The sequence below is a fragment of the Hyla sarda genome, chromosome 8, assembly GCF_029499605.1.
Source record: "Hyla sarda isolate aHylSar1 chromosome 8, aHylSar1.hap1, whole genome shotgun sequence".
Classification (NCBI taxonomy): Eukaryota; Metazoa; Chordata; class Amphibia; order Anura; family Hylidae; genus Hyla; species Hyla sarda.
In genome coordinates, this window is record NC_079196.1 from 227,814,799 (window position 1) to 227,837,732 (window position 22,934).

The following is a 22,934-nucleotide window of genomic DNA, read 5'->3' on the forward strand; positions in this document are numbered from 1 at the left end:
GGACCCCCGCGATCAGACATCTATCCCCTATCCTGTGAATAGGGGATAAAATGTATAGGGGCAGAGTACCCCTTTAAGGTAGGGTCATGCACATTTCACCCCTAGAGGGAGCCCCTGCTGTGCCTTTGTGTCCTGCATGTCTTCCCGGAACAACAATCCGCGGCTACGAGCAGTAAACTGTCTGGACATGCGCAGTTTACTCTCAGACATCGTCACTGTTAGGAATCACGGCGGGTGGACGGCAGGGGGGGATTCTCTGGGCCTGTGTGGATGGAGGCTTGAGCCGTGCCAGGGAGCGGGGTCTAAGGTGCCACTGGTTTTCACCAGAGCCCGCCGTAAAGCGGTTTGGTCTTGCTGCGGCAGGTGGCACCCAGGTCGCTACCCCTGGCACAACTCGTCCACACAGGTAGCTGGGGGGTAACGGGGCACAGACAGACATTGGCAGGAACACAGGAACAGGACAGGCCGGAATTAGGAACAGATACACAGACTCGGGAACAGGACTTGACTCAGGAACAGGACTAGACTCAGGAACAGGACTAGACTCAGGAACAGGACTAGACTCGGAACAGGACTAGACTCGGGAACAGGACTTGACTTGGGAATAGGACTAGACTCGGAACAGGACTTGACTTGGGAATAGGACTAGACTCGGAACAGGACTTGACTCAGGAACAGGACTAGACTCAGGAACAGGACTAGACTCAGGAACAGGACTAGACTCTGGAACAGGACTAGACTCAGGAACAGGACTAGACTCAGGAACAGGACTAGACTCAGGAACAGGACTAGACTCAGGAACAGGACTAGACTCTGGAACAGGACTAGACTCAGGAACAGGACTAGACTCAGGAACAGGACTAGACTCAGGAACAGGACTAGACTCAGGAACAGGACTAGACTCAGGAACAGGACTTGACTCGGGAACAGGACTAGACACCAGGCATAGGACTATCACAGACCAAGACAGACAACCAAGATCCGGCCCAGGGAGCAGGGAGGGGCAGATACTTATGGACCAGAGGACAGGTGCAGACACTAAACTAATAGGGTACTGTTCCTTTAAGAAACAGAGCTCCGGCGCGCGCGCCCAAAGGGGCCCCGTCGGCTGTATTTGCATATTCATCACGTGAGACCAGCGGATACAGCCAACGGGGCCCGTCTCCAGCGTGCAATTCAGTGAACATAGAAGAGGATTTTTTGTGGAACATAACTCCGGACCTAATCTACGTATGTTAGTAAGTGACCCCTCAATGGACTCACCCGCACTATAACCCAGTTTATTAGGCTTTGTGTGGGTGAATAGCAGGGGTCAAGTCCTGGAAAAAAAAGGGTGGGAACTCACCCAAGATTTCTAATACCCCCCCCCCCCCCCCCCCCCCAGTTTGCACAAAAATTAACAAAAATGTCCAAGCTAAAACCTGACATTCTGCACAGTTTCAGGATTCTTAAAGGCCACAGGCATACAGCTGCCTCCGGAGTATAAGAGTGACACACTGTAACAAACCTCCTCCTCATGTAATCTCCTTACTACTGGGGTGACACACTGTAACAAACCTCCTCCTCATGTAATCTCCTTACTACTGGGGTGACACACTGTAACAAACCTCCTCCTCATGTAATCTCCTTACTACTGGGGTGACACACTGTAACAAACCTCCTCCTCATGTAATCTCCTTACTACTGGGGTGACACACTGTAACAAACCTCCTCCTCATGTCATCTCCTTACTACTGGGGTGACACACTGTAACAATCCCTCTCCTCATGTAATCTCCTTACTACTGGGGTGACACACTGTAACAAACCTCCTCCTCATGTCATCTCCTTACTACTGGGGTGACACACTGTAACAAACCTCCTCCTCATGTAATCTCCTCATTACTGGGGTGGACACACTGTAACAATCCCTCTCCTCATGTAATCTCCTTACTACTGGGGTGACACACTGTAACAAACCCCCTCCTCATGTAATCTCCTTACAACTGGGGTGACACACTGTAACAATCCCTCTCCTCATGTAATCTCCTTACTACTGGGGTGACACACTGTAACAATCCCTCTCCTCATGTAATCTCCTTACTACTGGGGTGACACACTGTAACAAACCTCCTCCTCATGTAATCTCCATACTACTGGGGTGACACACTGTAACAACCCCTCCTCCTCATGTAATCTCCATACTACTGGGGTGACACACTGTAACAAACCTCCTCCTCATGTAATCTCCTTACTACTGGGGTGACACACTGTAACAATCCCTCTCCTCATGTAATCTCTTTACTACTGGGGTGACACACTGTAACAACCCTCCTCCTCATGTAATCTCCATACTACTGGGGGTGACACACTGTAACAAACCTCCTCCTCATGTAATCTCCTTACTACTGGGGTGACACACTGTAACAATCCCTCTCCTCGTGTAATCTCCTTACTACTGGAGTGACACACTGTAACAAACCCCCTTCTCATGTAATCTCCTTACAACTGGGGTGACACACTGTAACAATCCCTCTCCTCATGTAATCTCCTTACTACTGGGGTGATACACTGTAACAATCCCTCTCCTCATGTAATCTCCTTACTACTGGGGTGACACACTGTAACAAACCTCCTCCTCATGTAATCACCTTACTACTGGGGTGACACACTGTAACAAACCTCCTCCTCATGTAATCTCCTTACTAATGGGGTGACACACTGTAACAACCCTCCTCCTCATGTAATCTCCTTACTACTGGGGTGACACACTGTAACAAACCTCCTCCTCATGTAATCTCCTTACTACTGGGGTGACACACTGTAACAATCCCTCTCCTCATGTAATCTCCTTACTACTGGGGTGACACACTGTAACAAACCTCCTCCTCTTGTAATCTCCTTACTACTGGGGTGACACACTGTAACAATCCCTCTCCTCATGTAATCTCCTTACTACTGGGGTGACACACTGTAACAAACCCCCTCCTCATGTAATCTCCTTACAACTGGGGTGACACACTGTAACAATCCCTCTCCTCATGTAATCTCCTTACTACTGGGGTGACACACTGTAACAATCCCTCTCCTCATGTAATCTCCTTACTACTGGGGTGACACGCTGTAACAATCCCTCTCCTCATGTAATCTCCTTACTACTGGGGTGACACACTGTAACAAACCTCCTCCTCATGTAATCACCTTACTACTGGGGTGACACACTGTAACAAACATCCTCCTTATGTAATCTCCTTACTACTGGGGTGACACACTGTAACAAACCCCCTCCTCATGTAATCTCCTTACTACTGGGGTGACACACTGTAACAAACCTCCTCCTCATGTAATCTCCTTACTACTGGGGTGACACACTGTAACAAACCTCCTCCTCATGTAATCTCCTTACTACTTGGGTGACACACTGTAACAAACCCCCTCCTCATGTCATCTCATTACTACTAGGGTGACACACTGTAACAAACCCCCACATTATGTCATCTCCTTACTACTGTGGTGACACGCTGTAACAAACCTCCTCCCCATATAATCTCCTTACTACTGGGGTGACACACTGTAACAAACCTCCTCCCCATGTAATCTCCTTACTACTGGGGTGATACACTGTAACAAACCTCCATCCCATGTAATCTCCTTACTACTGGGGTGACACACTGTAACAATCCCTCTCCTCATGTAATCTCCTTACTACTGGAGTGACACACTGTAACAAACCTCCTCCTCATGTAATCTCCTTACTACTGGGGTGACACACTGTAACAAACCTCCTCCTCATGTAATCTCCTTACTACTGGGGTGACACACTGTAACAAACCTCCTCCTCATGTAATCTCCTTACTACTTGGGTGACACACTGTAACAAACCCCCTCCTCATGTCATCTCATTACTACTAGGGTGACACACTGTAACAAACCCCCACATTATGTCATCTCCTTACTACTGTGGTGACACGCTGTAACAAACCTCCTCCCCATATAATCTCCTTACTACTGGGGTGACACACTGTAACAAACCTCCTCCCCATGTAATCTCCTTACTACTGGGGTGATACACTGTAACAAACCTCCATCCCATGTAATCTCCTTACTACTGGGGTGACACACTGTAACAATCCCTCTCCTCATGTAATCTCCTTACTACTGGAGTTATTAACATTTGACCGCTAAGCGGTCACTAAGACCCTAAATTTCCCACCCAATATAAAACTTAACGTTTAATGAGCCGAGATTAAAATAACCTCACACATATTGATCCATGGTGCATTGATTGGCATGACACTGCATGCTATAGAAGTGAATTGAAAAATTAGACTGTGGCTGCAGTCCACAGTCTATAGTGTGAGACAATTAAAAATCTAACACATTGCCCGCCCGCCCGACGTTTCGCCACAGGCTGTGGCTTTATCAAGGGCTAAGAGGCAAATGGCGTGCAAACAAGCCTTGCAGGGGTTTAAATAACCTCCTGTCTCTAACGTCATTAGAACATGTCACTTCCTGTATTAACATGACATCTCATTGGTTACAATCATATGAAGACTAATGATTGACCGCTTCCTGGCCAATGAATTTTAGACCAGGATGCATCTTGCTATATTCGTTTGATTGACAGCATCCTTGACCAACCAGCTGAGAACAATCAAGCTTCTGAACTCCTCATTGGTGCCGGAAGCTGTATACGTATGTGCGCCATCGGTCCTGCGCTAACTAATAGCTTCCCGAACCTCCGATATGGGCGCATGCGCAGTACGGATGCGCAGAAGAACGTGCGCGAATACTTAGTCATATACAGGCACTACTGGAAGCTGCGCGACAGACATATGCGCCGGCACTTAGCCGATTTTTGGCATATGATTCACTCATGGCTATTGTGATAGGGCTGTAATACACAATATAACCACTATTGTGAACAACGACTGCGTAGCAAGTGATAGGTTAATTCAAGAACACTAATAAGTTACTATCTGGCAATATAGGACGGCCAACCTAGCAACGTAGGTATAAGATCAGAACAAGGAAATATTAATCGATAGAGGGAGGAGTAAATACTCATCTGTTCTGCATAGATGTAGTCATAATTAATTCATATCATCAACGGAAGTTAATCATAAATATAATTAATAAAGGCTTATAACGGCTCTTCTATATAGTAACAATTGTAATAAGTGATTCCTGTCCTACAAGAAGGCTGCAAAGGTGAAGCCTTCATTCAGTCCATTTGGACTTTGGGATTTTAATCTCCAAATCCAACGGGCTTCTTCTTGAAGCAGTCTGGTGTTAAGATTGCCACGTCTCGGACCTAGTTTACACTGGGTAATGCCACAGAAACGTAATTCAAAGGGAGCATCATTGTGTACAGTCCTCATATGCCTAGCAATTGGCGTATCTTGGTAGGTGTTAATAGTACTCATATGTTTTGAGATACGCCTACGCAATTGTTGAACTGTCTTTCCTACATAGATTTTAGGACAATTGCAAGTGGCTAGGTACACTACCCCCGTTGTTTGACAGGTGATGAAGTCCCTAATTTGATATTTCCGATTATCAATCGGATTAGAGAATTCTTTTGTACGTGGCATAAATTTGCAAAAATTGCACCGTCCACATGGATGTGATCCTTGAATTGATGATTTCAACCAACTGGATGCAGACTCCTCTGCATAAAAACTCCTAACTATTTGATTTTGAATATTGGGTCCTCTACGATAGGTTATAGAGGGGTGAGTAGAGATCACCTCCCTAAGGTCGTTATCCACCTGTAATATAGGCCAATATTTCCTAAGTATATTCATGATTTTTTGATTGTGTTGATCAAAGGTTCCGATACACCTAATGATCTTTTGGCCACTATTGTCTTTAGCCAATTTGTGATCACGTAATAATTCAGATCTTGGAGTAGCCCTGGCTCTGGCGAAGGCCTTGTGAAGGACTTTCTTAGGGTAACCTCTATTGGTGAAGCGTCTATACAGGAGATCACATTCTTCTTGAAATTTAAGAGGATCAGAGCAATTCCTTTTGGCTCGTAGATATTGACTGATAGGGATACCTTTCTTCAATGGTACGGGATGATAACTCTTCCAATTGAGAAAACTATTGGTTGACGTAGGTTTACGATATATAGAAGTGTGAATGTGACCAAGTGAATCAATAGTGATAGTGAGGTCAAGAAAATGAAGAAATTTATCATGAATTTCAGAAGTAAAGTGCATATTAATATGATTAGTGTTAAGTGCTTGAACGAAGGATTGAAATAATTGTGTGGTGCTGTCCCAAAAAATCAATATATCATCTATATAACGACCCCAAAATAAAATGTGAGAGTTAAATTCTTGAAAAGTGTCAGAGAAAACGTGAGTGTCTTCCCACCACCCTAAGAATAAATTAGAATAATTCGGTGCACAAGGAGTGCCCATAGCAGTGCCCTTCAACTGAAAATAAAAGTGCCTATCAAAAAGGAAAAAATTGTGAGTAAGTAGAAAACGTAATAAGGTCAAAACAAATTTGTTGTGTGCTGTGTACTGAAGACCTTTAGTAGTTAGGAAATGTTGTACAGCATGAAGTCCCTGTTCATGTTGGATGTTTGTATAGAGAGATTCCACATCCAAACTAGCTATAAGAGTACCTGGAGGGAATGTGATCTCCTGTAATTTCTTCACAGTGTCCTTGGTATCCTTAATAAAGGACGGAAGAGAGGAAACAAAAGGGGCCAAGAACTGATCTACATAGTGACTGATATTTTGTGTAATATTGTCACACCCTGAAACAATAGGTCTGCCAGGGATAGGGGAACTCCGTTTGTGCACCTTAGGAAGGGCGTAGAAAGTGGCTATTGTTGGCGATGGATTAAAGAGATATTTAAATTCTTCTTCTGTTATCAATTGGTCTATTCTTGCCTCTTGTAAAATTGTACGTAAATTCTGGTTAAACTCCTGAAGTGGGTTATGGTCAAGTTTACGATAAGTATCTTTATCATTCAACAGTCTCATCACCATAGCCTTATAATAACTTTTATCCATCAGGACGATGTTTCCTCCTTTATCAGAAGGTTTGCAAACAATCTCATTATTATGTTGTATTTCATCAAGTGCTCGGATTTCTTCCGTAGATAAGTTAGATGGAATATGGGGAGTCCTTGACCTTAGGGAACTGATCTCGTGTGTAACCATCTTAACAAAAGTATCAATATTAGAGTATTGTGACAAGGATGGTGTAAAACTTGACTTAGGTTTAAGATTAGAGAAGGGAGCTTCAACTGAGACAATTCCTGTCTCACTTTCTTCTTCTAGCTGTTCTAGCATAGTAACAACTTGCTGATCTTGTTGTCTGTTCACAGCAGGATTGGTAGCAAGGTTTTTGTGAAATTTGTGTAGGGCAAGCTTCCTGCCAAATAGATTTATATCTTTAGTCCAAGTAAAAATATTACAAGGTGGTGTAGGGGTGAATGATAACCCCTTTTGTAATACGGACAGATGGTGTTCATTCAGAACTAGGGATGACAGGTTACAAATTTGCAATTGGTCACTGGTAGCATCAGTTATTGTCTGGGAATTGGATTGTATCCCCATTTGTCGCGATCCCTCAGTTGGACCCCTGGTTCTAAAAAAAGGTGAGGGGGATTCTGTGGTAATCCTCCCATATGAGTAATCGTTGGAATGCCAGGTGCCCGTGGGGCAGCTGTTGTTGCTGTAGGACCAGGTATCACTGGGGTCATATGTACCTCTGCAGGATTGGGTAAGGCAGAGGATAAAAATCCATGTGAGTGCATGGAGGGATGGCCACCTCCTTGAGTAATATGAGGTGGGCATGGTTGTGAATGGCCTTGTGGTCTAGGGGTGTTCTCAGATTTAAAAGTACCAGTATTTTTTCTGTAGGGTTGACGTCTCTTATTGCTCCTAGATCGCGATCTAGGGTGAAACCTCTTAGGGCCACTCTGGACGTTAGTACTATCCTCAGTACCTGAGTATTCAGAATCCGAAATATCTGTATACCTATTACCCTGAAAATCTTGTTGTTGTGATTTTAAATAAATCTGTCCTGTTTCAAAATCCCTCTTGTCTCGTACGTATTTCCTGTGTTTCCTTTCTTTAATCTCACTTAAAAAACTATCAAGATGTTTCTTAAGTTTTTGCTCCAAAAGAGGATACTCAGGTTGTGTTTGGAATATTTTAATTTCACTAATTTGTGTTTCCAACTGTATACCAATTTTTGTAAATGCACCCTTCTCAAAATCTAGTAGATATTGTAACATACGTAAGGAGTTTTCAGTTAAAAGTTGTTGCCAACCTTGTATGAATTCAGTTTCGTTTTGATGTGAGTTAGGAGTGATATTGATTCTTAAACCACGATAAACAATTTTTTGCTGGAGGTATGTTTCGAGACTGGCAATCTCCCACCAGGAACGATAATACTGTTTATAAGTTTTTTGTAAATCCCTAAAAGCTGAATTTATATCAACTTGATTAAAGGGAAGATTTTGAAGTGAAAAGACATGAGCAGCATCAGCTTTAGAGTGCTCTAAATTAGGTTTGTTGGACAGGAATCCAGCCATCAGTGCATAATAAGCTTGACAGTCCACAAAAAGGAGTGATTAACTCCAATTAATTAATGCAATAGGAGGGACCTATGAGTGGAGGGTAAATCCAATATTATTAACATTTGACCGCTAAGCGGTCACTAAGACCCTAAATTTCCCACCCAATATAAAACTTAACGTTTAATGAGCCGAGATTAAAATAACCTCACACATATTGATCCATGGTGCATTGATTGGCATGACACTGCATGCTATAGAAGTGAATTGAAAAATTAGACTGTGGCTGCAGTCCACAGTCTATAGTGTGAGACAATTAAAAATCTAACACATTGCCCGCCCGCCCGACGTTTCGCCACAGGCTGTGGCTTTATCAAGGGCTAAGAGGCAAATGGCGTGCAAACAAGCCTTGCAGGGGTTTAAATAACCTCCTGTCTCTAACGTCATTAGAACATGTCACTTCTTAGTGACCGCTTAGCGGTCAAATGTTAATAATATTGGATTTACCCTCCACTCATAGGTCCCTCCTATTGCATTAATTAATTGGAGTTAATCACTCCTTTTTGTGGACTGTCAAGCTTATTATGCACTGATGGCTGGATTCCTGTCCAACAAACCTAATTTAGAGCACTCTAAAGCTGATGCTGCTCATGTCTTTTCACTTCAAAATCTTCCCTTTAATCAAGTTGATATAAATTCAGCTTTTAGGGATTTACAAAAAACTTATAAACAGTATTATCGTTCCTGGTGGGAGATTGCCAGTCTCGAAACATACCTCCAGCAAAAAATTGTTTATCGTGGTTTAAGAATCAATATCACTCCTAACTCACATCAAAACGAAACTGAATTCATACAAGGTTGGCAACAACTTTTAACTGAAAACTCCTTACGTATGTTACAATATCTACTAGATTTTGAGAAGGGTGCATTTACAAAAATTGGTATACAGTTGGAAACACAAATTAGTGAAATTAAAATATTCCAAACACAACCTGAGTATCCTCTTTTGGAGCAAAAACTTAAGAAACATCTTGATAGTTTTTTAAGTGAGATTAAAGAAAGGAAACACAGGAAATACGTACGAGACAAGAGGGATTTTGAAACAGGACAGATTTATTTAAAATCACAACAACAAGATTTTCAGGGTAATAGGTATACAGATATTTCGGATTCTGAATACTCAGGTACTGAGGATAGTACTAACGTCCAGAGTGGCCCTAAGAGGTTTCACCCTAGATCGCGATCTAGGAGCAATAAGAGACGTCAACCCTACAGAAAAAATACTGGTACTTTTAAATCTGAGAACACCCCTAGACCACAAGGCCATTCACAACCATGCCCACCTCATATTACTCAAGGAGGTGGCCATCCCTCCATGCACTCACATGGATTTTTATCCTCTGCCTTACCCAATCCTGCAGAGGTACATATGACCCCAGTGATACCTGGTCCTACAGCAACAACAGCTGCCCCACGGGCACCTGGCATTCCAACGATTACTCATATGGGAGGATTACCACAGAATCCCCCTCACCTTTTTTTAGAACCAGGGGTCCAACTGAGGGATCGCGACAAATGGGGATACAATCCAATTCCCAGACAATAACTGATGCTACCAGTGACCAATTGCAAATTTGTAACCTGTCATCCCTAGTTCTGAATGAACACCATCTGTCCGTATTACAAAAGGGGTTATCATTCACCCCTACACCACCTTGTAATATTTTTACTTGGACTAAAGATATAAATTTATTTGGCAGGAAGCTTGCCCTACACAAATTTCACAAAAACCTTGCTACCAATCCTGCTGTGAACAGACAACAAGATCAGCAAGTTGTTACTATGCTAGAACAGCTAGAAGAAGAAAGTGAGACAGGAATTGTCTCAGTTGAAGCTCCCTTCTCTAATCTTAAACCTAAGTCAAGTTTTACACCATCCTTGTCACAATACTCTAATATTGATACTTTTGTTAAGATGGTTACACACGAGATCAGTTCCCTAAGGTCAAGGACTCCCCATATTCCATCTAACTTATCTACGGAAGAAATCCGAGCACTTGATGAAATACAACATAATAATGAGATTGTTTGCAAACCTTCTGATAAAGGAGGAAACATCGTCCTGATGGATAAAAGTTATTATAAGGCTATGGTGATGAGACTGTTGAATGATAAAGATACTTATCGTAAACTTGACCATAACCCACTTCAGGAGTTTAACCAGAATTTACGTACAATTTTACAAGAGGCAAGAATAGACCAATTGATAACAGAAGAAGAATTTAAATATCTCTTTAATCCATCGCCAACAATAGCCACTTTCTACGCCCTTCCTAAGGTGCACAAACGGAGTTCCCCTATCCCTGGCAGACCTATTGTTTCAGGGTGTGACAATATTACACAAAATATCAGTCACTATGTAGATCAGTTCTTGGCCCCTTTTGTTTCCTCTCTTCCGTCCTTTATTAAGGATACCAAGGACACTGTGAAGAAATTACAGGAGATCACATTCCCTCCAGGTACTCTTATAGCTAGTTTGGATGTGGAATCTCTCTATACAAACATCCAACATGAACAGGGACTTCATGCTGTACAACATTTCCTAACTACTAAAGGTCTTCAGTACACAGCACACAACAAATTTGTTTTGACCTTATTACGTTTTCTACTTACTCACAATTTTTTCCTTTTTGATAGGCACTTTTATTTTCAGTTGAAGGGCACTGCTATGGGCACTCCTTGTGCACCGAATTATTCTAATTTATTCTTAGGGTGGTGGGAAGACACTCACGTTTTCTCTGACACTTTTCAAGAATTTAACTCTCACATTTTATTTTGGGGTCGTTATATAGATGATATATTGATTTTTTGGGACAGCACCACACAATTATTTCAATCCTTCGTTCAAGCACTTAACACTAATCATATTAATATGCACTTTACTTCTGAAATTCATGATAAATTTCTTCATTTTCTTGACCTCACTATCACTATTGATTCACTTGGTCACATTCACACTTCTATATATCGTAAACCTACGTCAACCAATAGTTTTCTCAATTGGAAGAGTTATCATCCCGTACCATTGAAGAAAGGTATCCCTATCAGTCAATATCTACGAGCCAAAAGGAATTGCTCTGATCCTCTTAAATTTCAAGAAGAATGTGATCTCCTGTATAGACGCTTCACCAATAGAGGTTACCCTAAGAAAGTCCTTCACAAGGCCTTCGCCAGAGCCAGGGCTACTCCAAGATCTGAATTATTACGTGATCACAAATTGGCTAAAGACAATAGTGGCCAAAAGATCATTAGGTGTATCGGAACCTTTGATCAACACAATCAAAAAATCATGAATATACTTAGGAAATATTGGCCTATATTACAGGTGGATAACGACCTTAGGGAGGTGATCTCTACTCACCCCTCTATAACCTATCGTAGAGGACCCAATATTCAAAATCAAATAGTTAGGAGTTTTTATGCAGAGGAGTCTGCATCCAGTTGGTTGAAATCATCAATTCAAGGATCACATCCATGTGGACGGTGCAATTTTTGCAAATTTATGCCACGTACAAAAGAATTCTCTAATCCGATTGATAATCGGAAATATCAAATTAGGGACTTCATCACCTGTCAAACAACGGGGGTAGTGTACCTAGCCACTTGCAATTGTCCTAAAATCTATGTAGGAAAGACAGTTCAACAATTGCGTAGGCGTATCTCAAAACATATGAGTACTATTAACACCTACCAAGATACGCCAATTGCTAGGCATATGAGGACTGTACACAATGATGCTCCCTTTGAATTACGTTTCTGTGGCATTACCCAGTGTAAACTAGGTCCGAGACGTGGCAATCTTAACACCAGACTGCTTCAAGAAGAAGCCCGTTGGATTTGGAGATTAAAATCCCAAAGTCCAAATGGACTGAATGAAGGCTTCACCTTTGCAGCCTTCTTGTAGGACAGGAATCACTTATTACAATTGTTACTATATAGAAGAGCCGTTATAAGCCTTTATTAATTATATTTATGATTAACTTCCGTTGATGATATGAATTAATTATGACTACATCTATGCAGAACAGATGAGTATTTACTCCTCCCTCTATCGATTAATATTTCCTTGTTCTGATCTTATACCTACGTTGCTAGGTTGGCCGTCCTATATTGCCAGATAGTAACTTATTAGTGTTCTTGAATTAACCTATCACTTGCTACGCAGTCGTTGTTCACAATAGTGGTTATATTGTGTATTACAGCCCTATCACAATAGCCATGAGTGAATCATATGCCAAAAATCGGCTAAGTGCCGGCGCATATGTCTGTCGCGCAGCTTCCAGTAGTGCCTGTATATGACTAAGTATTCGCGCACGTTCTTCTGCGCATCCGTACTGCGCATGCGCCCATATCGGAGGTTCGGGAAGCTATTAGTTAGCGCAGGACCGATGGCGCACATACGTATACAGCTTCCGGCACCAATGAGGAGTTCAGAAGCTTGATTGTTCTCAGCTGGTTGGTCAAGGATGCTGTCAATCAAACGAATATAGCAAGATGCATCCTGGTCTAAAATTCATTGGCCAGGAAGCGGTCAATCATTAGTCTTCATATGATTGTAACCAATGAGATGTCATGTTAATACAGGAAGTGACATGTTCTAATGACGTTAGAGACAGGAGGTTATTTAAACCCCTGCAAGGCTTGTTTGCACGCCATTTGCCTCTTAGCCCTTGATAAAGCCACAGCCTGTGGCGAAACGTCGGGCGGGCGGGCAATGTGTTAGATTTTTAATTGTCTCACACTATAGACTGTGGACTGCAGCCACAGTCTAATTTTTCAATTCACTTCTATAGCATGCAGTGTCATGCCAATCAATGCACCATGGATCAATATGTGTGAGGTTATTTTAATCTCGGCTCATTAAACGTTAAGTTTTATATTGGGTGGGAAATTTAGGGTCTTAGTGACCGCTTAGCGGTCAAATGTTAATAATATTGGATTTACCCTCCACTCATAGGTCCCTCCTATTGCATTTACTACTGGAGTGACACACTGTAACAAACCTCCTTCTATGTAATTACCTTATTGGGGTGACATGTGACATGTCTCCTCCAGCTCAGCCCCGCCTCCTCTGCAGCATCACACAGGTCCTTCAACCACGATCTCTCCTCTCCTCCACAGCTAAGCCCCGCCCCTACCATGTGACGGTGACATCATCACAGGTCCTACATCTCCAGCATCTAGCAGTCCGGGCCAGGGAGGAGATGGAGGGAGGGTAAGAATAATTCAGAGGTCGGTCCTGCAGGACTAGTGTATAGGGACTGCGTTCCTCCTCTGGAAAAAGCAAAGGAACGCCGTTCCTGTTCCTGCAGGACTTGAGCCCTGGTGAATAGGATGACAGTTTTACTTCATCCATAAGAACACTTGTCTGCAGAAGATAGGGCCATAGTTTTAAAGGAAAACTGTCCGCTTGCTCCCCCCGCACTAACCAGTGGTACTGGCTGACAGTGCGGGGGACGCTGATCACTTTGATCCTTACTGTGCCCGGATCCGCTCGGCCGTTCTGCTGATATCTTTGTTTTTCCCTATATGCTAATGAAGTGCTAACTGGCACAGGCGGTGTTAACTGGCACTCTGACGTCACTGCCGCCGGCCGTAGCACCGCCCAGCTCATCAATATTCCTCCCTCCACCTCTCCCTCATCATTACAGAGTGGGGAGAAGAGGGAGGGGGGGGGGAGGGGAGGAATATTGATGAGCTGGGCGGCGCTGCGGCTGTGACGTCAGAGTGCCAGTTACCCTGCCTATGCCAGTTAGCACCTCATTAGCATATAGGGAAAAACGAAGATATCGGCAGAACGGCCGGGCGGATCCGGGCACAGTAAGCATCAAACTGATCAGCGTCCCCCGCACTACCAGCCAGTACCACTAGCGAGGGGGGGGGGGGGAACAAGCTGACAGTTTTCCTTTAACAGAAAGCTTTTACTGCTTGGGGGCTGCATCACAAATTATTCAGCTGCTAGGTTGACAGCATTAAAGGGGTACTCCGGCGCTAAGACAATGGGGGTCCCGCTGCTGGGGACCCCCGTGATCTTCCACGCCGCACCCCGTTAGAATCAGCCCCCGGAGCGCGCTCGCTTCAGGTCTGATTACTGGCGATCCCGGAGCATAGTGACGTCATGGCTCCGTCCCCGTGTGACAACACGCACCGCCCCCTCAATGCAAGCCTATGGAGGGGGCGTGACAGCTGTCACGCCCCCTCCATAGGCTTGCATTGAGGGGGCGGAGCGTGACGTCACGAGGGGGCGGAGCAGTGACATCACACGCTCCAGGGGCTGATTCTAATGGGGTGCGGCGTGGAAGATCACGGGGTCCCCAGCAGCGGGACCCCCACGATCAGGCATCTTATCCTCTATCCTTTAGATGGGGATAAGATGTCTTAGCGCCGGAGTACCCCTTTAAAGCTCTGCTGAGAAGAGTGTAAGACATCGGGTCCTTGGATGGAGCCCGGGATCCAGGATATGCAACAATCAGGTAGAAAGCGGCAAATCACCGGGGTAAGCAGGTTAAAATCTTCGGTACTTTATTTACCGTATATACTCGAGTATAAGCCGAGTTTTTCAGCACGATTTTTCGTGCTGAAAAGACCCCCCTCGGCTTATACTCGAGTGAACTCTCCGCCCTAAGTGGTCTTCAACCTGCAGACCTCCAGATGTTCCAAAACTACAACTCCCAGCATGCCCGGACAGCCATCGGCTTGTCGGGCATGCTGGGAGTTGTAGTTTTGATAACATCTGGAAGTCCGCAGGTTGAAGACCACTGCCCGGGCCTTCGTCATCATCCAGACCCCCTCCCAGAATAATGACATTGCCTTGACGATGACGCACGGGGACGTTGCTCATGGGGGGAGGGGGTCTGGATGATGATGAAGGCCCGGGCAGTGGTCTTCAACCTGCGGACCTCCAGATGTTTCAAAACTGCAACTCCCAGCATGCCCGGACAGCCGATGGCTGTCCGGGCATGCTGGGAGTTGTAGTTTTGGAACATCTGGAGGTCCGCAGGTTGAAGACCACTGTTAAATCAGACATTGACAAGTGGGGATGATGAAGGGGGTGGTGTGGGATGATGACAGGGTAATGATGACAGGCGGTGATGATGAAGGGGGGGTGTGGGATGATGATGACGGGTGGATGATGATGATGAGGATGTTAATGACGGGGGTCTGGATGATTACGTGGGGGATGATGTATTTCCCACCCTAGGCTTATAGTCGAGTCAATAACTTTTCCTGGGTTTTTGGGGTGAAATTAGGGGCCTCGGCTTATATTAGGGGCCTCGGCTTATATTCGGGTCGGCTTATACTCGAGTATATACGGTATTTCATGTTAAAATATGTAAGATGGCAGCGTGGAGGGGAGAGGAGGAACAGGTAGACGAGGACGGCTGTAGCTACTTCGCGCGCATCATGTGCTGCGTTAGGCTCCTTAATGAAGCGCGTGATGCGCGCAAAGTAGCTACAGCCGTCCTCGTCTACCTGTTCCTCCTCTCCCCTCCACGCTGTTACATATTTTAACATGAAAGAAATAAGGTTCTGAAGATTTTAACCTGCTTACCCTGGTGAGTTGCCGCTTTCTACGAATATCATCTAAAGGGTCTCTGGGACCAATGTCACTTTGCATTTGGGGAGCAATGGCTGCCGAGGCAGTGGCTTAGATGCTTTTTAATGCTCAGTAGGCACGAGCGCTCACGTGACCGGTGATGCGCTGGCACTTATGAATATTTAAATGTAGCTGGCGGGACCACCTCAGTGCGCAAGTGAGCGCTGGAAGAAGGGGGGACCTTTGGAGGATCGGGCTTCCGCACTGCAGGTAGGTATAGCAGTCTGAGACCCCTCACCTATTCACCCGCACTATAACCCGGTGTACAGGTGACCGTTTTCCCTTAAAAATATTGTATAAGTAAATATACTCAGGTCTGACGATTTCAGAGCACTTAGTTTATTTAAAATATATATATATATACATTTATTGTAATCTTCTTGGCAACATGGCAGACAGTACATAAAACAATAAGTCTCCATGGATGGCCAGTCCTTAGTATTGATTATTCATGTAGGAAGCATTATATGGGCTTGTGTCTTTTTAATCTCATCTTATTGGCTGGGGCTTCCTTCTTAAAGCCTAGTTACTTCATCCAGCATGGTGGATCCATCTTCTACTTTCTTTCAAGATGGCCGCCTCTGCCTCAGCTTCTCACATCCTTCATTCTCCTCCTTCTTCATCCGTCTGTGTCTGTGGCTTCTCCCATCATGAACTTATGTCTAACTTATACTAATAGTCGTGGGTGTGTCTATTATAATTTAGGGGGTCACCTTTGTTAAAAAGAGGGCGTGTTTATTCTAAATCCATATGAATTTATCCCGCATTAATCTCACATTAAAACATGGCCTCTGAGGGGCCATGGTATCTTGAAATGATCGTATGTCGTGGCCATCGTAGGTCGGGGGGGTCACTGTATTTGTTTCTCAAGGGACTCACTGACCAAACACGTGGGTGAAACTCTCCAGGTACACAAAGCTTTCAAGGAAGCTTGTGGGGGCTTCCAATCAGTACGGGGCAGCACCCCCCGATCTGCTGTTCACCGATTCGTGCCTCCAGATGTGCATCCGGCAGTGGCGCACCCCCATCTTGCGAGATCTGGGACCCGCTAACAACAGGCCACATGACCGACTCACAACCGGACCAGCTCTTCTACAGTCTCGGTGTCCCGACAATGCATACAGCCCACAGACCACAGGTCCAAACAGCGCCGGCCAGTCACCAAGGACCATTCCGGGCCCGGCAATGAATCTGCAGCGCATACCAGGTACAGAGGGGGGCAGAGTGAGATGCTCACAACTCAGAGCTTGACGGCTTATGTCATGTGGTCACCGGGACACATCTCTGACAACTAAGACTAGCGGCCATGTTTATCCTAATAGAGGGTGTGTCTATCATTGTGCGTTCATAAATATACATATATGGTTCAATAAGTGCCTCCTTTGTTGGCAGGCATAGCATACGTTAGGTAGTGGGTGTATTCTACCCTGGTTAGATACTCCATGGGGGAGATGTATCAAACATTTTACCCCTGTTTTGTGTGTATTTTTTAGCGCAAAATTTTGCGCAAGCGCTTGTTTTTTCCCATTTTTTTGCGCACGTTTTGGTAGAACATGTCCTCCAGATGTGGTGAATCAGGGCACCTTGGAGGGACATCTATAGTACACATGGATTTATTACCTGCGTTCTTTTCCTTTGCACCGAAAATTTTGAGGCACGTGCGTCTTTTCCCCCATAAATATAAACATCTATAACTGCACGTAGCGAAATCCTTTCTATTTCTGAAGGAAAGTTCTATAAGGAACCTCCAGAATGTTCTCACTTTCCGATCTCAATTCCTCATTTGGTTACTTTATTTTGCTTTTTACTCCTTGGTTATTCCAAAGCTCTTATATAATAATTTGTATATAGAATATTTGTTTCCAGTTCATTATTCATTAGATCACTTGTATATTGTTATTTTATGATCCAACAATTTAATACATTTACATAGGAAATGTTTGATACTTATCATAGAACAAGATCCGTCACATTAGAATCGCTTTGTATCCACTTAACACTGTAGATCATTCTCCTTTTATTTTTACAATTTACTGCTTTCCGTTATACTTTTCCCCAGCGCCCGGTAAGATGGCGGCTATCACTGATAACCATCCATCTTACCATGTGACCATCTGGGCATGCTGGGAGTTGTAGTTTTGCCACATCTGGAGGGCCACAGTTTGAAGACCACTGTATAATGGTCTCCAATCTGTGCTCTTCCAGATGTTCCAAAATTACAAATCTCAGCATGCCCACTCTGTCGAGGCATGCTGGGAGTTGTAGTTCTGTAACATCTGGAAGACCACAGATTGGAGACCATTATACAGTGGTCTACAAACTGTGGACCTCCAGCTGTTGCAAAACTACAACTCCCAGCATGCCCAGACTGCCAATGCATGCTGGGAGTTGTAGTTTGTCAACATCTGACCCTGCTGAAATACAACTTCCAGCATGTCTGGCCATGCTGGGAATTATAGTTTTGCAACAGCTGGAGGCACACTAGTTGGGAAACATTGTTCGTTTCCTAACTCTTTTTCCCAACCCGTGTGCCTCCAGCTGTGCCCCCAAACTATAACGCCCAGCATGCACTGACAGACCATGCATGCTGGAAATTGAAGTTGTGCAACAGCTGGAGGCAGACTGGTTTGGAAACACTAAGTTAAGTAAAAAAACTTTCAAGTGTTTTGCAACCAGTGTGCCTTCAGCTGTTGCATAACTACAACCCTCAGCATGCACGGACTGCCAAAGGGCATGCTGGGAGTTGTAGCAGTATGCCTCCAGCTGTTGCATAACTACATGTTCCAGCATGTCCTTCTGCTGTCACTGCATGCTGAGATTTGAAGTTTTTACAACAGCTAAAGGCACACTGGTTGCGAAACACTGAGTCCGTTTCCGTGTTTCGCAACCAGTGTGCCTCCAGCTGTTGCAAAACTACAACTCCCAGCATGCACGGACAGCCAAAGGGCATGCTCTGAGTTGTAGTTTTGCAACAGCTGGATGTTTCCCCCCCCCCCCCCCCCAAATGTGAATGGACAGGGTACACTCACATGGGCGGAGGTTTACAGGGAGTGCTGCAAGATTGAGATGCAGCAAACTCGCTGTCAACCCCCGCCCGTGTGACTGTACCCTAAAAACACTACACTACACTACACTTGAATAAAATAAGTAAAAAAACACTATATATACACATACCGCTACACAGCCCCCCTCCCCTACCCAATAAATATGAACAACGTATGGTAACGCACTGTTTCCAAAATGGAGCCTCCAGCTGTTGCAAAACAACAACTCCCAGTATTGCCGGACAGACATTGACTGTCCAGGCATGTTGGGAGTTTTGCCACAGCTGGAGGCACCCTGTTTGGGAATCACTGGCGTAGAATACCCCTATGTCCACCCCTATGCAAAACCCTAATTTAGGCCTCAAATGCACATGGCGCTCTCACTTTGGAGCCCTGTCGTATTTCAAGGCAACATTTTAGGGTCACATATGGGGTATCGCCGTACTCGGGAGAAATTGCCTTACAGATTTTGGGGGACTTTTTCTCCTTTTACCCATTATGAAAAGGAACAGTTGGAGTCTACACCAGTGTGTTAGTGTATAAAAATAAAATTATTTACACTGACATGCAGGTGTTACCACATACTTTACATTTTCACAAGAGGTAAATGGGAAAAAAGATCCCCATTTTTTGGGACACAATTTAGCCAGAGTACGGAGATACCACATATGTGGGCGCAAAGTGCTCTGCGGGCGCACAACAAGGCCCATAAGGTAGAGGGCACCATGTACATTTGAGGTGATTTGCACAGGGGGGGTCACAGATGGTAAATGAAGAATAAGGACATTGGTAGAATTGATGTATTATAATTGGGAGATGTGATATTATTGTGAGATTAAAACTCTACATAATGAAGAAAAAACATTCTAAAACTAATAACGAGGACACAATTACTGTTTAGGTGCAGAAACGCTGCAGACAAAGCTCCTACTAAATAGAGCTGCGGGGTAAATTTATGCTCTGAGGAGAATTCTAAATTTAAACGCAATTCAAGAAAGTAGCTGCACAAGAATGATAAATTTAACGCAGCTGCGCCAAATTTACACAACAGGCAGAGGGGTAAAAAACTTCTATTATACACTGGAAATGATGCATGTCCCCCTATATACCCCATATACATATATACACTATATACACTGCTATATATACACAACAGGCAGAGGGGTAAAAAACTTCTATTATACACTGGAAATGATACATGTCCCCCCATGTGCATATAGGGTTTTGTACTGCAACCATTATCCCCCCACGCTACATGTGTACTGAAATAATTTTGTACTGTGTAATTAGATTTTAAATATATATCTAAATATCCAACACTCTACATTGTATCTCAATGACAACCGGTAACCTTGATAGTGATATTGTGTATTGAAAAATACTCATTGCATAATATTTATCAACTACAAGTCACGTATTATCCTTGTCCGGTCACGTCAAGCGTCCGCAGGATGTTCTGATCTCACAGCTGGACATGGACAATTTTCATTGGGGCCTCTTCAGTACTGGCGGTCCCAATATACGGATAGAGTTTCTCACTGAAGGTTGCGGTGTAGGTGTAGAGATGGGTCATCTTCTCTGCGTCGTAGAAGGAAACCTGACCGGCCTCATAATCCAGATACACCCCAACTCTCTTCGGTGAGATCTTGATGTTGATGGATACAAGGGGCTCGGTCAACAAGAGAATGCCGAACACAGTGTGATGGAATATAGCCCAATAGCCATCACGTACAGAAGCATCGCTAGTCTGCTTTCTATCCACTGTCTTCTTGGCCAATCCTATGTACCATTCCTTATTCCCGCCTATGTCCACCTCCCAGTAGTGACGACCATCGATGAATCCTTCTTTCGTCAGTGCTACTTTGAAATGAGTGAATCTTTTGGGGCTGCGGGGAGAAAAAATTATGTGTAATGTGAAGCTACAAAACATTATGAAAAATGTTTCCCCTCAACAGCCAAATAGATATTAGGAGCATCGCAACACTTATCTGAAGTTTACTGAGAATCCGACACATGGAAAGACAAAAGTAATGGAGGGAAAAATCACGTCTGGAATATCTATGATAGTATTGATCCGCAGCACTTTGCTATACAGGGCTGAACTTTTGCGTATTTCACACATCTGCTCTTCTTGAATTTATTGTACAGATACAATGGAGTTTGTTGTCTCCGGATGTATACTGACCCCCCCCGACCTACGATGGCCCCGACATACAATCATTCCAGCATATGATCACTCTCAGAGGCCATCACATGGTGAAGGCAGCATCAACATACGATGCTTTTGTATGTCGGGGCCATCACATAAACGGCTATCCTCCAGCGCAGACTGCTTCAGCTGCCACCGGATAGCCATTTACGGTGCCCCATGTGGTCCGCTGACGATCACTTACCTGTCCTCGGGGCTCCGGCGCGTCCTCTTCGGGATCCCCTGCATCGTCCGCGCTCTCCATCGTCGTCATCATCACATCACCGCGCACGCCGTCCTGTCATCCAATAGGAGCGGCGTGCGTAGCGACGTGATGGCGGCGACGGAGAGCGAGGATTCCGGAAAAGGATAGGGGATAAGATGCCTGATCGCGGGGGTCCCGCCACTGGGGACCCCATGATCTTGTATGCCGCACCCTGTTAAAATCAGTCCCCGGAGCGTGTTCGCTCCGGGTCTGATTACTGTCGATCACGGGGCCGGGGCGTTATGACGTCATGGCTCTGCCCCCTCAATGCAAGCCTATGGGAGGGGGCGTGACGGCCGTGACTCCCCCTCCCATAGACTTGCGTTGAGGGGCGGGGCGTGATGTCACACGGGGGCAGAGTCGTGACGTCACACTCTTTCGCTCGCGTGGTCGGGATCCGAAGCCTCCAGCGTTGCCAAGGCCGTTGAGGTGGGTGCTGCAGCCGATATCCCGGGGGTCCCCAGCATCAGGACCCCCGCGATCTGACATCTTATAAGATGTCTAGGGGCAGAGTACTTTTACAAATCTGTTTAAGAAGTAATTTACAAATCTGTTTAACTTTCTGGCACCAGTTCATTAAAAAAAAAAAAAGTTTTCCACCGGAGTACCCCTTTAAAGAGAGTCTATCAGATGCTAAGTGTATAAAAGCAAGCGTTACCTTTCCTGGAGCTGATGGTAGCTGCCAAACTTATAAAATCACCTTTTTTGTTTCTCATCTGAGTGTCAAGGAGGCGGTGCCAGACTGGGCAAGTGCCACAAGCTGGCGCACTCATTTGCTTGCCTTCACCTCCCAGACCCTTCTCGACAGATATAGAGGTTCAGCTTACAATCAGAGAGGGGCTGGGCGTGGCAGGCTGTGGATCTTGCCCAGTCTGGCTCCGCCTCCTTGACACAGCTGAGAAATGAAAAGGCAATTTTATAAGGTTGGCAACCACCATCAGCCCTAGGAAAGGTACAGCCTGCTTTTATATCTTAAAGGGGTACTCCGGTGAAAACCTTTTTACTTGGGGGTTGGATTGTGGGAATGTTTCTTGTCATACGTGATCTTCGTGTAGGGTTTGTATAGATTGAAATTTGATTTTATATTTGAAGTTTACAGATATATTCTTTGTATAATGTGTCTTAATAAAAACAAAAAAAAAAAACAAATACAACAAATACAGTATTCCCATGGGAGCTACAAGGCACCTAGGCAAAGAGTATTAATGACCCTAGAGTCCAGCATGTTATCATCGAGTGAACAATGAAAATAATATCT

At 44.5% G+C, this 22,934-nt stretch overlaps 2 protein-coding genes across 8 annotated transcripts in view; one reads left to right on the forward strand and one right to left on the reverse strand.

Moving 5' to 3' along the window:
* The window catches only part of LOC130283978 (zinc-binding protein A33-like), a 112,673-nt gene that overhangs the window by 22,121 nt on the left and 67,618 nt on the right, over nt 1-22,934 (forward strand). The gene's annotated exons all lie outside the window — the stretch shown is intronic.
* LOC130283980 (zinc-binding protein A33-like) overlaps nt 20,537-22,934 on the reverse strand; it is a 34,770-nt gene continuing 32,372 nt past the window's right edge. For 2 of the 3 annotated variants that reach the window (XM_056533826.1, XM_056533827.1), the window contains exon 4: nt 20,537-21,109. In XM_056533826.1, coding sequence (XP_056389801.1) covers nt 20,686-21,109 — 424 coding nt within the window. In that variant the 3' untranslated portion in view covers nt 20,537-20,685. The remainder of the gene's footprint in view (nt 21,110-22,934) is intronic. The other variant, XR_008846895.1, reaches the window with a different exon arrangement.